At 41.1% G+C, this 17,956-nt stretch overlaps 2 protein-coding genes across 5 annotated transcripts in view; both read right to left on the bottom strand.

Moving 5' to 3' along the window:
• The window catches only part of matk (megakaryocyte-associated tyrosine kinase), a 19,208-nt gene extending 15,583 nt beyond the window's left edge, over positions 1-3,625 (bottom strand). The window contains exons 1-2 of the mRNA XM_008302180.1: positions 3,333-3,625; positions 995-1,040 (exon numbers count right to left, since the gene is read on the bottom strand). Of these exons, the coding sequence (XP_008300402.1) occupies positions 995-1,003 (9 nt within the window). The 5' untranslated portion in view covers positions 1,004-1,040; positions 3,333-3,625. The remainder of the gene's footprint in view (positions 1-994; positions 1,041-3,332) is intronic.
• Positions 3,626-5,818: 2,193 nt separating this feature from the next.
• Positions 5,819-17,956, bottom strand: part of zfr2 (zinc finger RNA binding protein 2) — a 32,466-nt gene continuing 20,328 nt past the window's right edge. For all 4 annotated transcript variants that reach the window (XM_008302174.1, XM_008302175.1, XM_008302178.1 and 1 more), the window contains exons 11-19: positions 17,536-17,665; positions 16,623-16,903; positions 14,933-15,101; positions 13,709-13,886; positions 11,201-11,289; positions 9,241-9,336; positions 8,549-8,660; positions 7,388-7,485; positions 5,819-7,302 (exon numbers count right to left, since the gene is read on the bottom strand). In XM_008302174.1, coding sequence (XP_008300396.1) covers positions 7,129-7,302; positions 7,388-7,485; positions 8,549-8,660; positions 9,241-9,336; positions 11,201-11,289; positions 13,709-13,886; positions 14,933-15,101; positions 16,623-16,903; positions 17,536-17,665 — 1,327 coding nt within the window. In that variant the 3' untranslated portion in view covers positions 5,819-7,128. The remainder of the gene's footprint in view (positions 7,303-7,387; positions 7,486-8,548; positions 8,661-9,240; positions 9,337-11,200; positions 11,290-13,708; positions 13,887-14,932; positions 15,102-16,622; positions 16,904-17,535; positions 17,666-17,956) is intronic.

The following is a 17,956-nucleotide window of genomic DNA, read 5'->3' as shown; positions in this document are numbered from 1 at the left end:
ACAAAATAAATCAGATCAATAAACACCAAAGGAAATAAGAATAAAATAATAAAAGGACCAAAAATGCCGCATGAAATTAAAGAAAAAGAGCAAGAAGAATAAAAGAAAATAGACATAAAACCACAAAAACTTCAGTAAATAAACAAGTTAAAACAAGAAATTGCAAGAAATTATCTGAAAAACTTCTACCGTGGATCCACATGTGGTTCTGAAAGGGTTTTCTTTTTGAAATATAATAATAATAATAAAACTTACACAATATTAATATATGAAGAGCCTTAAAGAGCACAAATAACAGCTTAGCAAAGGCAGTAAGACATTAAAAAGGGTAATAATATAATATGACAAAAGACATTATAAAACACCAGATAAATTATTATACAAATGGCTTTAAAAGCTGGTTGAGCCGCTGACTGACGTTCTCCAGAGCATTACAGGGATTAAAACGGTAAAAGCGCCGCCTCCCATCGATAATAATCATTTCTCGTCGTGCCTCATTTGTTGTTTTAGCAGAACAGCGACAGATCTGCAGGTTTGAGCTTCTCAGACGTTTTTCGTTGCAGTAAACTGATTATTTTTGGGTGTTGGAAGAACAAAACAAGACATTTATTGACGTTATAATGAGTGTTCTTTACGTTTTATAGATGAACGTGTAACGACGAAAACAATCAGCTGCAGCTGCAAACTCAGCCTTTTGTGGCTTTGAAACACCTTCACGTGTTCCAGTTCAGTGAACCTCAGGCTGCCTTTATGGCTTCAAAAATAAAACACAAACGTACGTGAGCATCAAACTTTCATGACTCACTGTGTTGTCATGAAACTTTTATACAAACAAAGTGCTGTCGGAGTTTGTACATATTTCATATTTTACTTATGTTACTGCATCAGTGCTATTGTTCAGATTTAACGTCTCTGATGCTTTAAAATCAGTTTTTAACAACCAGACTAAACATCTGATCATATTCCTGCTTTAACTCGTCTCTACAGAACTCACCTTTGTCATCAGCAGCGCCGGATGTTTGGATTGATTCAGTGAAAACCTGTCAAAGAGAGAAAATAAGCCGATAAACCAGGATTTTCTGGGATTATCCTGACTTTACTGATCTTTAACGACCTCAGTATCAGTCTATCTCCAAACTAGCCTGTTTCTCACTGACGTACAACTCGCCTGTCCTGACAAAAAAAAATGCACAAAAGCATGAATTCTATGTGCTAGAAGCTGATTAACAACCACGTTATCATAAGACCTGCTGTCTGCAGTCGAGGATGAGGACCAGTACATGACCCAGGTGAAAGCTTTTAAAGCCATAAAACCAGTTTTCTCCAAATAACTGATTTATAAAGTGATTGTTTCTAACAGAAGTTTGTCGATGCTGCTCTGTGACGGTTAAAACGTGACCGAACCACCTTTCTGGGATTGTTTTGCTGTTAAAGACCTCTGCAGAGAAGCACTCGGCGTCCTACGAGACGGACTTGAAACGCTCCTGGAAAGTAGTTTTATGGCTATATGCCTCGAGGATGGTTAAAATGGGGATGAATATTTAATGAATGTATTGTTGGTGGCTGCTAAAAAAGAAGAGAGCATGGTTATGGTGGACGTCTATAAAATGAAGAAGATACCAGCCATCATAAATCTGAACTGTTTGCTTCCCTCTTGGAAAAATGGGTCGACCGTGTAACACCCTCAGGTCTTAATGTTGTTAACTGATGAGGATATTGTAAAGGATATAGCTGTTGTTGTCTATGTGTGTTTGTGTTCTTCTTGTGTCTGCTAATAAAAAGTAAATCACACATTTTTAACACCACAGTTACTCGTCTCAGTGCCAACAGTGCGTAACTTTAGGAAATGTCAAAAGGAGTTCCGCAAGGTTCGATTCTGGGTCCCGTCCTCTTCATAGTTTATTAATGTTGTTGTCGTTATTATCATCAAATTATTTAATTAATACTGTTGTTATAGTTAATAGCATTCAAATGTATATTATTAACAAAAGAAAAAAGATCTGGTCTTAAAAATAAAAAAAGTAGACGATGGGAAACACTGTCCTGCTCTGTACGTTGAGTCATTCAAAACATCTGATTCTGTCGACCACAACGTACTGAAGCACAGGTTACATAATATTGATGACATGTGTTTTAAATGGTTCCACAGTAACTTGTCTCAGTGCCAACAGTGTGTAACTTTAGGAAATGTCAAAAGGAGTTCCTCAAGGGTGGCACCAGCTAGCTAGCTTTGCCAGTGTTGCTAAGCATCCTTAATTTTTGGTGATTTTACGTCGTCCTCGGCTCATCAATTCACAACTAACTGGCAATAATCAAACAGTTTTTCTGAAATAAAAAACATTAAAAATAAAAATTCTGGACAAACTATCAAACATTTATGTTGCAGTTAAAGTCGAAGCAACATCAAAATGTGAAAATAAAGTTAATCTTAAACATAAATAACACATGTGGGTCTTTGGCTACATAAGATTTTACATTTAGTTTTACAAAAATAAAGTTATCGTCTGTTTTGATTCGATCATCATATTGTTTTTTTTCACCTGAATCATACTTTTTGTGCACATCAGGACAAACAGGAACCTTCAGGGAACGTTCCCCTGAAACATCTTTAAACGCCACAGAGAGTAAAAGACACAGTTTGAGGCTTTATGTGACCTTGAAGCAGCAGCAGATGTTTGGTTTGTTGCTTCCAGGACTAAATCCTCTGATTTATTAAAACCTGCAGCATCAGGATGAACATGAGGGTCTTCAGAGCCTCAAGAAAACTGATAATTTTAAACTATCCCTGACATGGAGACAAGATTCATCAGGATGAAACATTACTGGGAACTCCGCTTGACCTCAGACAGCTGCAGGTGAATCATATCAGATATTAGTTTACTGTAAAGGTCTGATCTGTTTCCTAAAGTCAATATACTTTTCTGTCATATTAAGTTTTGTTATCAGGGACATTTGGCAGAACATCACCTCTCTAAATATCAACACATCTGACCACAGGCAGCCTAACAACAATGAAAACTCATCTTATTCAACCATAATTTGCTGTAATTTGTTAAATTGTCATCACACATGGACAATATTTTAAATACTTAAACCATAAATAAACCCTTAGTTGAATTTCCCCTAAAATTAAGCAGCATTTCTTCTCCTGGAATATGTTTTAACTTTAACAAATAAGCAAAATTATAAGCAAATAATCGTTGGCTGTAAAACAAAGTGTGCCAAATGTTGTTTCTTAATGTTCTTTGAATCTAGAATTCCTGATCAAGACATGAAGACCCCCATCTGGTCCCCATGTTCAACATTTCTGTGCCAGTAAACCAAACCCTCACCTGTTATCAGTCACAGCAGCTGTTCCTGTCGCACCGGCGCGTCTCCGTCTCCTCTCACACCGACATCAGCGCTTCATTCCTGCGGCTCCGTGCTCAGATTCTGTCCCTTCAGCTGGAGAAAAACGCCCGAGAGACGGTGAAACCTTCAGGAGAATGCGGCGCGTTTGTTTCTGTCACATTTCTGGGCTGTGGAGTCGCCCAGCAGGAGCCGCGTCTGGTGCGTCTTTGCGCTGCGCCGGAGCCGTGCGCACTGGTGCACTGGAGCCCGCACTTCCTCAATACTTGGGTAAGAAGAAAAAAATAAAAAAAAAACATCGCTTTATATTTAATGAGGCGACGCAAGAAGTGACGCCGGAGCTGATTCACGCCTCTTTCTATTTATTACACCCAAATACAGGATTATAGGCTGAGTCGGTTCAGACAGAAAGTATAGAAAAAAATAAGATGCTGCCTCAGAATGTGTTCAGTCCGCATAAATGTGTTCATTTAGGTCAAACACGGATATTTACAAAACGTTTTTTACTTTTTCAAACCTTTAAAATTCTTAATTTTTCATTTTTTAGTTCAAGTTTTAGCTCGAAATCCATTTTCAGAGCCCAAATCTCCAGAATAATAACAAGAAATTTGGCGAGGAAGTGGACAAAATAGTTTCCATCAGATCCAAAATGATGAAATGGCTCCAGCAGATGATAGATTTTTAAATATTGGTCTGTAAAAATAGAAATAAAACAAAACCAGGGTGTTTTTGAGGCCTTAGACAGCTTTGTGTAGACTTATCGGTACTTCCTGTTAAACAATGAAGAGTTTGTTTTTTATTTGGGAGAAAAAACTAAGTTGAGTCAAATATTTTGTCAGAATTTTGACACTTTCATGTCTGTAGAGCTGAGAGTTGTTGTATTTTACCTGGGAGACCATATGTAGGGTTCAATATCTGAGGAAATATAATAAAACTGTGTTCAGCAGACACAGTTATTGATTATTGGTCCCTGAAAATGGGGGGAAAAGGTGCTTAATTTACAAACGAGGATGGTTTTGGAGCCCCAGAAAGTTCCTGTAAGTGCACATATATGGATTTATTGATATTTCCTACTAAAAATACAGTTATTGGTCCATATTTCAAGTGTATGTGAAGCAAAATTACCTTAATGTCATGCAAGCTTTACCTAAACAAGAACTAACCAAGTTCTGAATTTGGAGAATTTCATTTGTTTTCAAAACCTGGGATTTTTTGTATTATCACCCTCATATGGGAGGCCATGTTTAGGGTTCAATAGCTGCAGAAATAAAACTCCCACAGACATGAAGTTCAATAAAGACACAGACTGAATGGTTCCAGCTGAGGACACTTTCTAAATTATTGGCCCTTAAAAATGGAAAAAAGGGGCAAATATTTCAAACAGGGGTGGTATTGGAGCCCCAGAAAGCTCCTGCAAATGTATATATATGGATTTATTGATATTTCCTACAAATCTACCTTAATGTCATGCAAACTTTACAAGAACTAACCACGTTCTGTAAAATATGTTGGCTGAATTTTCAGAATTTATTTTTTCAGACCTATGAATTTTTGTATTATCCCTGTCATATGGGAAGCCATATTTAAGGTTCAGAAACTGTAGAAATAAAAATCCCCCAGACATGAAATTTGATGAGAAAACAGAATTGTTTTCAGAATGGTTCCAGTTGAGGACATTTTTTAAATTATTAGCCCTTAAAAATGGAAAAAAGGGGCAAATATTTCAAACAAGGGTGTGACTGGAGCCCCATAAAGTTCCTGTAATTGTATATTTATACGGATTTTTCCATATTTTCTACTAAAAATACAGTCTTCAGTCGACATTTCACTAAATTTTGAGGCTTCCAACATCAGTAGAATTTAATATTTGGCAAGTATGACAAGGTTCGAGTTTCTTTTTCACTATTTTGAAAAACTATTGAAGTGGACTCATCAGTAGGAGACAGAACCTGGTGTTCATAGTTTCTATACGTTGTGATTATATGTGCAACGTTACAAGCTGCTTCCATGTTGGACTTTCACAACATATTAACAACACACCTCGTCTTGTCACACATCAGATTCTCCTGAGAGGCCTCAACAGTCTCTATTTTTAGTAGGAAACATTCATATATTTACACTTAGAGGAACTTTCTGGAGCCACAACACCACCAGGGTTTGAACATTTTGCACTTTTTCCCCCCATTTTCAAGCACCAATAATTAAAGATTTGTCCTCTTTAATCACTTGGATGTGCTCCAAACTATTGTCTCAGCAGACCTCGTGGCTGAAGGATGAATACTTCTGGAGATACCGACATCTTAAAATAGCCTTCTGGGTAAGACGTGTGTGTGTGAGAGTGAAAATAAAAATAAAAGAAAAAATCCCCTCGGCTAAATTCAGCTGAAATACTTCACAGAACTTACGTTTTGAATCCCAAATAAGAGAAGAACAGAAGAAGTGATGAAACAAAACAACGCCGGAGACAAAATGGCTTAAAAGTGTCTGTTGTCGTTTTTAATATCTCCCCCTTAGTTTTAGGCAACACTACAAAGACATTCAAATAATAGGACAGCAAACGTTCACACTTCCTCGTCGAAACGATACAAAACAGACTGCGACATCCTTCGGAAATAAAATTAGTCATATATATATATGTATATATATATGAGGCTCTTAAATGAATACGAAACTAAAATAATGCACAATAATTCTCTCACATCAACTTTTCAAGCCGGAGTTGTGCAACAGTCCCTTCCTTGTGAAATCAGATGAATACAGTACTAAGCAGACAGAAACTCAGTCCTCTGTAACACACCACACGTCGCAGGCACAAGGAAGAAAGCCGACAAGGACCGGGACAGTTTGATCGTTACAGTAGATATTCAGTCTTATTTCTAAAGCTTCTCTCCTCCTCCTCCTCTAACCACACTCTGGAAGAAGAAAAAACAAAATAAAGTTTACTAGGCATATTCTTTAAATGATAAAACTATGGCTGCATACATTGTCATCTCTTAAGTGCTTCATTCCCTCAGCATGCTACTGTGCAATACAAGACGCCTCTCCTCACATTCACTCTCCGGCGTGGCCTCCGCACAAAACCCGGTGGGGGATGTTGCACAAGTTTTGCAGAGTTAGTCGGGTTTTTATTTGTGACACGTATTCGAGGGGAAGTTATTTTTAGTTTGTTTTCGGGGCCTTTGGTTGGAGTCTAATCTCCCCACAGGAAGCTCGACAGCGAGAGTCGCTTCTGTCACCTTTAGGCACAGTGAACGTAGCGGCGGTTCTGCGGCCTCCTCCGAAGCCGCCGCCGGCCGTTCGTTCATTAGAGTCGGGTTGGTCAAACCGAACTGGCCTGAGGAGCAGCAGAGTTCAGCCTTTTTAAACTGCACCGGAGCCTTTAACATCACAGACAACAACACGCCTGCAGTGTGAATAAACGAGAGAGGGATGGTCAGTAGTTAGTGTGCCGCGATACTGGAATGGAATGATGCAGTCGGTAATAGTCATGGTTCTGGTTCTGGTTGTTTTACTGATTTACTCTGCACACTGTAAGATACACTACACCTGCATGAAATCACTATACGGGAGAAGGAATTGCAGTACAGATCCTCAAACTTCAGTCCCTAGCCTCCTCCTCCTCGTCTCAGTTCAAGGGTCGACATGTAACATGTAGAGTCAAAGTTATATTCATATGTGTATAGCTGCGTGTTAAGATTGTTTCCAAGATAAGAAAAAGTTTAAATTTGTGACATTCTACCAGTCTCTAAACTAGCAAACGCCCCGCCGCCGAGGCGGAGGTCAAGCGCTCGCCGCCTCCTCCTTCTTGTCCTTCTTGCCCTCGCCTTCGCCCTCGCCCGTGTCGCTCACGTCCCGTCGCCGTTTGCGGTTGCGGGCGCTGGCTTTGGACGCCGGCAGCGACTCCATGCCCAGGACCTTGTGGATCTGACGGAAGGCGAGCAGCCGCAGGGCGTGCTGCAGGCGGAGAGGGAAAGGAAGAGTTGGTAAAGCTGCAGGCGACACTTGGCCGCGTTGGGATGTGCGATCGAAGTGTTCGTACCTGAGCGCTGGCGGTTATGTCCTCCCGGGCCTGAAGCACCATGCTCTCCAGGGCGTCCGTCGGCTCCTTCTCACACGGATCCATCAGACCCGGTCCGTCTGGGGGAGGAGATGAGAAAACAGACGATTAAAAGTGATGCAGAAATCAGAAGCAGAAGTTTGTGAATCCCTTCATAGCTTTCGAGTTTGACAGACATTTACTTTGTAGAACCACAGATCAAGACCCAGATTTACAAAAAACTAAAATAAAAATAAAACTTTTTCTTTAGGTGATAAAACCTCTGTACTGGGAATAAAGACGAATGTCCTTGTCAATCAAATAAAAATTTTAATTCAGACTCGTCCAAAAGTCAGAAAACATTTAGAAGTTAGCACAGTTTAATCAGTACGGTCGTCTCTCTGATTGTTAAACAATTATTTCTCTTTTTCTGCCTCTAACAACTGGATTCAAGGTTGTTTTTTTGCTGTTTGTGCACAAACAGACAGTCGAGGGGAGTTGGAGTTTCTCTGCAGGTCTCTCTTGGAGTCGAGTGAAGTCAAGACAGGTGAGCAATAAAAAAAAGAACTATACAATTAAATAAGAGTAATCAAAGACAAAAAATATAATAAATAAATGTGAATGCTGCACAAGGAGCTGGTGAACTAATACACCATGCTATATTCTGTTGTCATCTTGGTGTCACTGTGGGAACTTTTTAAACGATAACAAGACTTTTAAGAGGGTTTAACACGGTTTTGACAACATTAAATCTAGTTTTCATTAAAACCATATTTTAAATGCAGCTGAACTTTGCGCATGAAGACTCCTCGTTATCCTACAGAACATGACAACAACCCACCCAGTAAACTGGAACATTTATATAAATCCTGGGCAGGTTAACGTCTACGTGCAGCTACAGCTGAGTGCTTATCCCAGTTTACTCAGGTACAGCTTTGTTTTTTACTTTCTAGACCAAAATGCAGCCAAACGGTGACGGTTTCATGAGATGTCATGTGTCTCACTCTCCAGATGTTTGGTTTACAACATCCAGCCATCAGCTCCTAGACAGTGGGGCTACGATCTGCCCTCGTAGATTATTAACAATAACATGATCAGTATTTCTGGTGCAGACCAGCGAGGGCAGGAAGTGTTTATAATCTTTATCTAACGTGTGTTTCTGACCTGGCAGCAGGATGCCTGTGGAGATGCACTCCAGGACTCTGCGCATGGCTTCTCCTGGACTGAGCGGACCTGTGGCGCTGCTGATCACCTTCTCCACCAGCAGCTCCATCGCCTGCACACACACAAGACAGGGAAATGAGAAGAGACGCTCCAGAATGTGGACATTTATTCTCTCTGTGTCCCGTTATCACTCCGCTGCAGGGAGTAGAACGTCCCGGCTTCTTTGCATTTCTTTAAATCAATCCCAGAGGGTGGAGCTATGTGATGGATGCAGCTTTAGTGTTTCCTCAATAGTGATGGATGGATTTGTTTTGGTGGATAATTTGCATGCTGGAAGGCGAGAACTGTAATTAAAATGGATCATCCAGTGAAAAACTAGCAGAACGGCCTCACTGCATCATTCAAACTGCAGGAAAACGTGAAATTTTCAGCGTGGTAGTTTGGTAAAGTGGATTCGTTGAGTCAGATTAACGTAAATCATGACCTACAGTTACTTTTTCATGTCTTGACTTTTCATAAAACACTCGATCAGGACGTTTGTTGTGCTCGAACCATCACCTCACATGAGATCCTGTTCTGTTTCAGTACAGATTGAATGCCTGCAAATGCACTTTTTATGATGAAACCAGACTGAATATCTTATAAAACATTAAAGTAAAAGTCCGAACATGGCAGCAGCTGGATCCACTCACCCAGCAGGGCATCTTCCCCCACGTAGGAACCCGCTGACATAAATCTCTCAGCACTCGGATGATGATCACGCAGGACTGCAGGCCGTTCGCACGAGCCTTCGGAAATGAAGACAAAGGACATTAAAAACAACACAGGGGCATTTATTCTACATATAATATGCATTGGCCTGATTAAAACTACAAATCTGTTTCACCAGGAGAGAGTTTAATCAAAAAAAAAAGAGGAAACTGAAGCACAATTTGCATCATTTCTGTTCCTCTGCGGATTTGTTTAACCGTCAAACCCAGAAAATCTCCTCAATATGGAGCAATTTCCACGTTATGATGTGAAACTCGTGTGGCGACGATATTCTGAATAACAGCAGCACTCGTTACCGGCGAAGAGGAACAAAACAGAAGTTCCCTCAGAAATAAGGAAACTGCAGAAATCTGGAGCGCCACGCTGCCGTTTGGTTTGTGTTTCTGCAGAGCTGCACGTCCAGCTGAATCCCGTCCCGTCGCTGGAATGTAAAATCCCATCATCTGGGTTTTTTTGCAGCATTTTCTTATCAAACTGCTGAACTGCCGGCTGAAGGTTTTAGATGTTCCACAGCAGTGAAGCTCACTTTGTTTCCTGCACTCTGGTGGATGTTTAAGCACCAATTTGGTCAATTTTTCTGCATCAATTTATGGTAGAAATGTCTGTATTTATGTTCAGAATATAAATAAATACGATATATTCCTGCTCTCAGGCATTCTGTGTCGCGTTCATGTATTTATTTTTTCTTTGGATCAACTTTTCTTGTTTGACATCGTCTCTGCTGAGGCTGATTTCATCATCTATCCTCTTTGTTTGCTCTTTAAATCTGCATCTGTTCAATGATAAATTCGTTTCTTTTAATTAATTTATAAACTGCTGGACTTTAACTCCTGTGAAATTAATCAGAAATGACTTCTGTGCAGGATGACACAGTTAGAACGCCACCAATAACACAAACTTTTGAAATTTGGGGAAAAAAATGGAATCATGATGCACAATTTTTCCCCAAGTGCCCACAAAGCGCCTCTACATACTAGAGATAATTCATTAGCTATATTTTTGTAAACACTGCCTGTAATTTAGCCAAAAATTCTCTTTTTTTGTCTGCTGGTCACAGCTGAGTCACTGATGTCGTCATTGTTGTGCTGAGAAGTGCAGAAGTTTTTGTGTTTTTAAATGGAAACAGTTTATTATTATTTCAAATTAAAAATTAGACACGTAGAATAAAGTCTAATTCATTAAATTTTACAATTTTAAGCTCAGATTTCTTTTAATATCCAGACAGAGGGGAACAAGGAAGGAAGGAAAGCTGTAAAATCATAGGATTCGTTCTGTTTTTACATTTTCTGGCTTCGATAAACGGTTTGGTTTTGGGGAAACTCAGGTTTTAGGGTTTGGAGGGTTAATAACTCAAATTCGGTTCGATTTCTCCTCTTGTTCAGCTCATTAAAACACAACGTCTGTGTTTTTGAGGATGATTTTTATCTGAACTCTGCTACTACACCCGACTAAAATCCATCTACAACACATTAACTGATTAAAACAGTGAATAAATCTGGACGAGACTTTGATCAAATCTATAAATAATCCTGCAAAACCAGCACTTCTGTTCACACAAACATTACAACACTAGGGGCTCTGACTCGCTCGGCTTTGGGATTTTTTTCAGAGAAAAACGTCTGTTTCACTTCTGCAGAATTACAGAAAATATTCAGCGGCTGCATGAGCTCATAATTCAAGCTCGTATGTCAGGAATAAAGAAACGCTCCCGTCGCCGTGTGAGGAACTGATGAGTCTGAGTAACGTAGCTGTGGTTTTATTATCAGCTCTCCGTCTCCTTCATGCTTAATAGTAGCACATTTAGCTGATCTTCAGTTCAGCTAACTCGTGTGGCTACTAACAAGTCAATCTGAATTATTTCCACTCTTTAGATCCATTTACCTGAAACCATTTGGCGTGACGCAGAGCAGCCAGATACTCCAGACATTTCCTCTTATTCAGGAGATCAGGAGGATCTTTCTCAGCCACACCTGTGGGAAACAACACGGACTGACTCATGACTGACAGTAAAAAAAACTGGCAGCAGAAAGCCCACATGAGCATTAAGTGTCGATGTCGGGGACGAGATAATCACTGGACGATCAATGTGTGACCGGACATTCCCATCAGTCCTTAAAAATATTCTGGTTTGTTTGGTGAGAGAAAAAAAATAATAATGAGGGGAAGATGTGAAAGAACAAGGCAAAAAGGAAGAACAGAGGGTTTCTGTTTCACACATTTTCTGAGTTAGAAAATAGCAAAAAGAAAGTCGTAGAACAGCACCGGAGTGTCGTTCAGAGGGGAGGGTTACATGTAAAAAAGAAGGAAATCCAAGTGATTCAGAGGGAAGAGCGGCGGCGTTTTCATCTAACGTTTAGGCGACTGTGTCCCGCTGCGATGCCTCTTTCTCTAGAAAAACATCATGACTCGTCAAAGGCGGACGTAACTAATAAAATTCAGAGTGTCTGCGTCGCTTTTGGGCGTTTCGTGAGCTCGCAAAACGCAACAGAGACACGCCGGACGTTATTGCTCACGTCGTTCTCGCTGTGACGCGTCAAAATGTTTGCTGCTAGAAAAAAGGCACGAAGCAAACTTTTAACTCTGAAAACAAACGTCAGCTTCTTTTTTCTAGATGTTTGGAGTATTTAACAGAGCGGCACCGGCGTCGTGCTCTTCGTGCAACATTAGACAAGAACAGTATTTACATCAAGACGTGACCTGATGAACTCTGAGTGTTGTGGATTTCCTCTTTTTTTTTTTTTTGCATTTGCACAAGAAGCCGACTGACGCAGAAGATGCGTCTGATCAGAATTTCTGGAACTTTATCTGTTTGCAGAATTACCTGATAGAAATAATCTGCTGCCGTCACGTTTAAAAGAAAACGTCTGCAGCAGATGGAGATCAGAACGGCTCGGAGTGATTCTAAGATAACGTCAAACACCAATTTGTTAATTTAAATTATTAGAACTTGACATGTTTGTTCAACATGCTCGTGTCTGTGTTGGATTTAGATGTTTATGAATTTGTAAAAAAAAAAGGAGAAAATAAAGATTGTGGACAGAATTTGAGGACACTTTTTTTTTTTTTAAAGACTGACCACCTAAAAATGACAAATGACATTTTTTTTTTCTCCAGAACAGCCGATGTGGTTACGGGAGACTGTGATGAAGTAATAGTCGAGCCGTGGGGCTTTCCACACTTCCATGTTCACTAGAAGTGCAGCAACAACACAGGAGATTAGCCTTCTCACAGGGGAAATACAGAAAACAAAAAAACAAAGCCACCTTTTTCTCTTTTGTTGAAGTCTACACTACCATACCACTCAGAATCACAGAGCCACATTTAGTCACACCTCTCAGAGTGTTTTTTTTTTAAGCTGCACTCCAGCCCCTCTGGTGACTAGACGAGGGGTTTTTGTTTTTCTTTCTCTGAAAAGCTTCATAAACGTGGACAAACTGGTGAATTTGTGCTCTTCTCAGTGGTACCAGTGTGGTCTTCACATGAGCCCTGTAGCTTGCCTAGGTCTGCTGATACAGAATCGGGGGCACTGATCAACAAACCCAAACAAAATGTTAAATAAAAAAAAGAAATCAAATACAGCGGCCACAGAAAACATTCCTACCATGTTTTCCAAATGGGAAAGAACACATTAGAATGCAGGCGGAGGAGTGTCGGCAGCACAATGATCTCGGGGCGTTATCTTTATATCAGGGGGGGGAAGAAATAGCAACAGATCCGCTGGTGTAATCTTAACATTACGTCAGGACCGATCATTGTGAGGCGGTAACGTGACACTCCAGCACCTTGTCAGCGATAATGCCACGTTACGATGCAGGGATGAGGCACGAGGAAATGGGAAGTCGCTGGACCTCAAAATCCCCTCGTGGGAAAGAAGCAAAAACTTCTCTATTTGTGAAAAACAAAACAGAAAAACCCAAAAGTTTTCTTTCTTTTTTTTTTTCATCCCTGGGCATTATCGGAACAGAGATGACCTATTGTTACGGAAAGGTTGTAATGTGAGCGTGTGTTCATGACATAAACACACACCCTAGTGGCACAGAAAGGTCGGAGAGCCCGGCTTTTGATTCCCATGTTGTGGAAAAGAAATAAAGAAATCGAGGGAAGTGGGGGGAGGGGGGGCTAGTGTAGCTGCAAAAAATGGGGGAAATGAAAAGAGTGGGACAAATGAATGTGTGGTTTTAATTCTGGTTTTAAGGGGTTAAAGAAAAGAACGTGGGCGTAGTTACAGTCCCAGTTTTTTATGTAATTTCTCAGCCTAAAATTTAGGCTGCTAATGGGTGGACGGGTGGAGCAAAGGGGGGGATATATAAGTATATATATAAATATAAGTGCATTACACACATTGCTAACATTTGGTGGTCTGGTACTGAAAGCTTTGGCTTCTCTAACCTTTCTCAGCCGCTTTTCCTGCTGCCTGCTTGTCCTTCTCAGCAGCGGCAGGGTCCTCCCTCATCAGCGGCGAGGTGAGAGAAATCGTCACCTGCATTTTGGGCTCCTTGCTTGAAAATATGACGATGTTCGCCTCCTCGGGGTGAGCCTGCACCTCATACTGATCTTCAGAAAATGTCTGCCGGTTAAAAGGACACTTGGGATTACTCACTACAGAGGAGGAAGGGTGTAGGAGGGGCAGAGAATGGCCTCGTCGGGCAAGTTTACAGAAACGTTTTTTTTTTTAACTCGGGGATTCGGTTAATTTGTTTAAATACAGTCACAGAGACTATCTCATTAATTTGTAATTAACAGCATGTTTGCGGTGGTGGTGGTAGTAGTAGTAGTAATAAAATGTGGGCGGTTAAAGAGTCCCGTCTCACTCTGTAGGATTCAGGTGTCATAACCAGGCAGTAAATCTAAAGATCAGTGAAAAGCAGCTTTAATCAAACACTCGGCTAAAGCAGGAGGGAAGAAGAGTTACAGCACATCACAACCCTGGATTTGCCTTTTTTTTTTTTTTTTTTTTTTTTTTTTTAAATGGGTTTTTCTCTTGAGGCAGTTCAGTCATGTGTGAACATGAAAACAAATCTCTCCCAAAGCTGGAATCCACAACTTCTACCAACATTAAGCAGGGAAAAAAGGTTTATAAAATGAGCTTTACTGCGTCTTATACCAGCAAATATCGAGCCGGATATCCACAGAAGAACCCTCACAGTAACGGCATCCAGAGATTTATTCATGAGTACATGTGTGGATGCAAACTGCGCTTATTTCTGGCTTTGGGGACAATTGCACATGTTCACAAGTGACAGAAGAACTGCTGCAGCGTCGGAGATAAACCCAGTCCTACAGTTTTCCTCCTCTACAACAAAAGTATTAAGGGTGAAAACTTGTTTTTGTTTTTTAAATTCCCGTCCCTCTGAATTCAGGTCTTATGACACAAGTCATAAGATGTTGCATGACAAAGAATTATTTCTTCTTTTTTTAACATCAGCAGCACCTGACAACATTTATTTAACAAATTACCCTTTTTTTATGTAAGAACAAATTTGGTTTCAGTTCCTTTTTATGATCCCACAAACAGTAGATAAATGTGGTTAGAGTTCCCTCCCACACAGCTCGGACAGCGGACACCGATCCCTAAACGAACGGGGCGTCGGTTCGCTGGTGGGGTCGGCTTACCGCCAGCTCCTTGGGCAGCTGCTTGGCGATGCTCTTCAGCAACGAGATGGTGGGCTTCTTCGCCGTCAGCAGGATGAGCTCCACGTTTCTGTCCCCACGGAGCAGAAGACCTTTGGCCAGGATGCCGACCCGCATCACGCCTTTCAGCAGCCGGGCTGAGTTCTCAACGCTGTGAGAGACGAAAACAGACCAAAGAAACCCTGTTTGTATAGATAAAACTGTAACTTGAAGTTTCAACGGACACCCGGCGGCTCAGATTTTCAGTGGAGGCTGAAGGTTGACCATAAAGTTACAAGACTATTCCTCATGATAACTAGTGAGCTACCATCAGCCTGACCTCTGCTACATGCATGTTCCATACAAAGTGTAGCAACCCTTAGGCTTGAATTTCATTTTGGAGAAAAAACAGAAGACACAAGAAGCCACATGCAGCACATTTCAGTGCTTACTTGAATTGCATTGGTGTACTTTACTTATTTCTCATTGTCCTGTTCATTTAACTCACGGACTGGGGAGTATGTCCTCATTTTTTCTCAAAGAGTTATAAAACTAGGCACACTTGAGCAAACTGGACTTGAAATGTTCTGGTCCTGGACTGAACACAGAGCTCAGCAGTGCACATGTGCAGCAGAAGCTTCCGTAAACTTTACAGGACAGCTGGGGCTCAGGTGGTACAGCAGGTCGATCAATGATGGGAAGGTTGGCGGTTCGATTCCGCCCTGTGACCTGTGTCATGGTCGTTGTGTCCTTTGGCAAGACGCTTCACTGTAAATGTGTATGAATGGATTGTTTGAGGTGGTGGTCGGAGGGCAGAATGGCAGCCACGCCTCTGTCAGTCTGCCCCGGGGCAGCTGTGGCTACAACCGTAGCTACCACCACCAGAATGAAAGTGTGTGGATGAATAACTGACAGTGTAAAGCGTCTTTAAGTGTCTCGAAAAGTGCGATATACATGATCAATTATTATTATTTAAGTTTCTAACCCCTGGAAAGATCAAGTTCATTGTACTTGCTATTTCTATGCTCACAAAATTAAGTAAATACAGCCAAATTTTAAGTAAACTTTACTGAATTGAAGACTAATGGTTATATTTACTTAGCTTTTTTGAGTGCAACTGGTTTCTTAGATTCATTTAAGCAACTTTCAACATTTTACAGTGCGGGATGAGCAGGTGGAGAGCGACGATTGTGTTGTTGAGGCCAAAAAAAAACTCATGCGTAACTGTGGTCAGACACATGACACACCGGAGTACCCACATGCCGTTGCACCACAGTTCAGGTTTAATGCCGCCAGACATCACAGTCATGGAGCACGACCACGTGACTGCTGAAGAGAACAGCCTCCTGAGGGCTGAACGAGGAAACGAGATCAGTGGGTTATCAGGTGTGTTGACATCTTAGTAGACTTTAAGTTTGTAGGCTGCAGCCATTTGAAGAGACGGTTATCGTCTGTTCAGTAAATTATTCTTCCAGAGACACGTGACCTGCTTAACGAACAGTCATGGAACTTCATAATCAACCTTCGTGCTTTTCTATTTTTGTCTGATGTCACATTTGCAGCTCCACATTTAAAACCTTATCAGCTATAAAAACATCATAAACCTCGAGGATGTAAACAATATGAGAAGATGCACATGTCATCCTTGTTTTGCTAACATGCCCGGATAAAAAAACGTGAATCGTCTCTTTACCCTTTTTCTTCTCCGCCTTCGGTATCAGCAGCGGCATCAGCAGCGGCAGCATCGGCATCGGCATCGGCAGGAGGAGTAGGAGTGGGAGCGGGAGCGGGAGCAGCAACGGCATCGGCCGGCGTCTCCTTCTCCAGCAGGGAGTCCGACACCAGCTTGAGAGCTCTCTCCGAGTGGGAGACGATCCTCTGGACCGCCTGCAGCTCCTCCTCCACCGGGTAGATGGTCGAGTGCTTGGCCATGATGTGGCGGTCGTCGGGGGAGTCGGGCCGACGCACACAGGACTTAGGAGACAGATTAAAGTCATTAAGAGTTTGTTGCATTTAAAAAGTCTCCATGATATCAAATTCTTTCTACAGACATGTGGACAATATCAGCATTTCCCTACATATAATACAACCCTGTGCAATATCATTAGCTTCCATATTCATGTGGAATCTTGTCTGAATTAGTCTGAATAATCTAAAACATCAACATTACTTATGTGGCACCTTTTTTGTGAAATCTAACAACATAACCATAAATTCTACTGCTGCAAAGCTTCTACATCTTTTGCATGTAAAAAAGGCGATAATTCTGCTTTACTGCTGAGGTCACAGTGTTCCTGCTTGTTCATGTTAATGTGGCGGCTCAAACATTAAGAACACTTAAATATATAATGCACTACATCACTTCCACTGTGTGCTCTGAACTCAATGAGCAGAATTTACAGCAGGAGCATTAAAGATTAAAATTCATGAGGCGTGCCTAATAAAACGGCCAGTGTGTGTATTTCTTGTTTATTTTTATTTATTTCTGCACGTTTCCCCTTTAGCACTGCAAATGTTCCCGCTGTGGGACCTTTCAAAGCTTCTCTAATCTGAATTACTGCACATAAATTCAATAAAGAGGAAAAGGCTGCAGCTGCATCGCTCACCAGTAGGGGGGGCACCGGCATGCCGGGGCGGCTCATCAGAGGCGGAGGCGCCATCCTGCGCCTCTGCTCCCCCCAGTACATCTGCTCCTCCTCCATCCTCCTCCAGTACATGTCCTCCTCATAGCGCCGGCTGCAGAGGAGGTTAACGCCGTCCGTTAGAAATCTTTTATTTATTCAGACTTTGAGCCATTAAAAGAAAAATATTTGTTCTAATCATAGAAAAGAGCTTTTACACAAAGGAGTTATAGAGTGAGTTATAAGAGTGTCAAAAAAAGTTGAGGAAAAGAATACAAAAACAAAGCACTAAGTTGCATTTTTTCATGCACACATGTGATTTAACATCCTTTCCTGGTGTTACCTGTATGAATGCATCTGAATTATTCCATTTAAATCTGATTAAAGTTCCCTCCTGACCTCCTCA

This window comes from Stegastes partitus, unplaced genomic scaffold (assembly GCF_000690725.1).
Source record: "Stegastes partitus isolate 25-593 unplaced genomic scaffold, Stegastes_partitus-1.0.2 Scaffold1771, whole genome shotgun sequence".
In the NCBI taxonomy this organism is placed as follows: Eukaryota; Metazoa; Chordata; class Actinopteri; family Pomacentridae; genus Stegastes; species Stegastes partitus.
The sequence above is the reverse complement of the archived record's forward strand: the minus strand, read 5'-3'. Positions and strand labels throughout refer to the sequence as shown.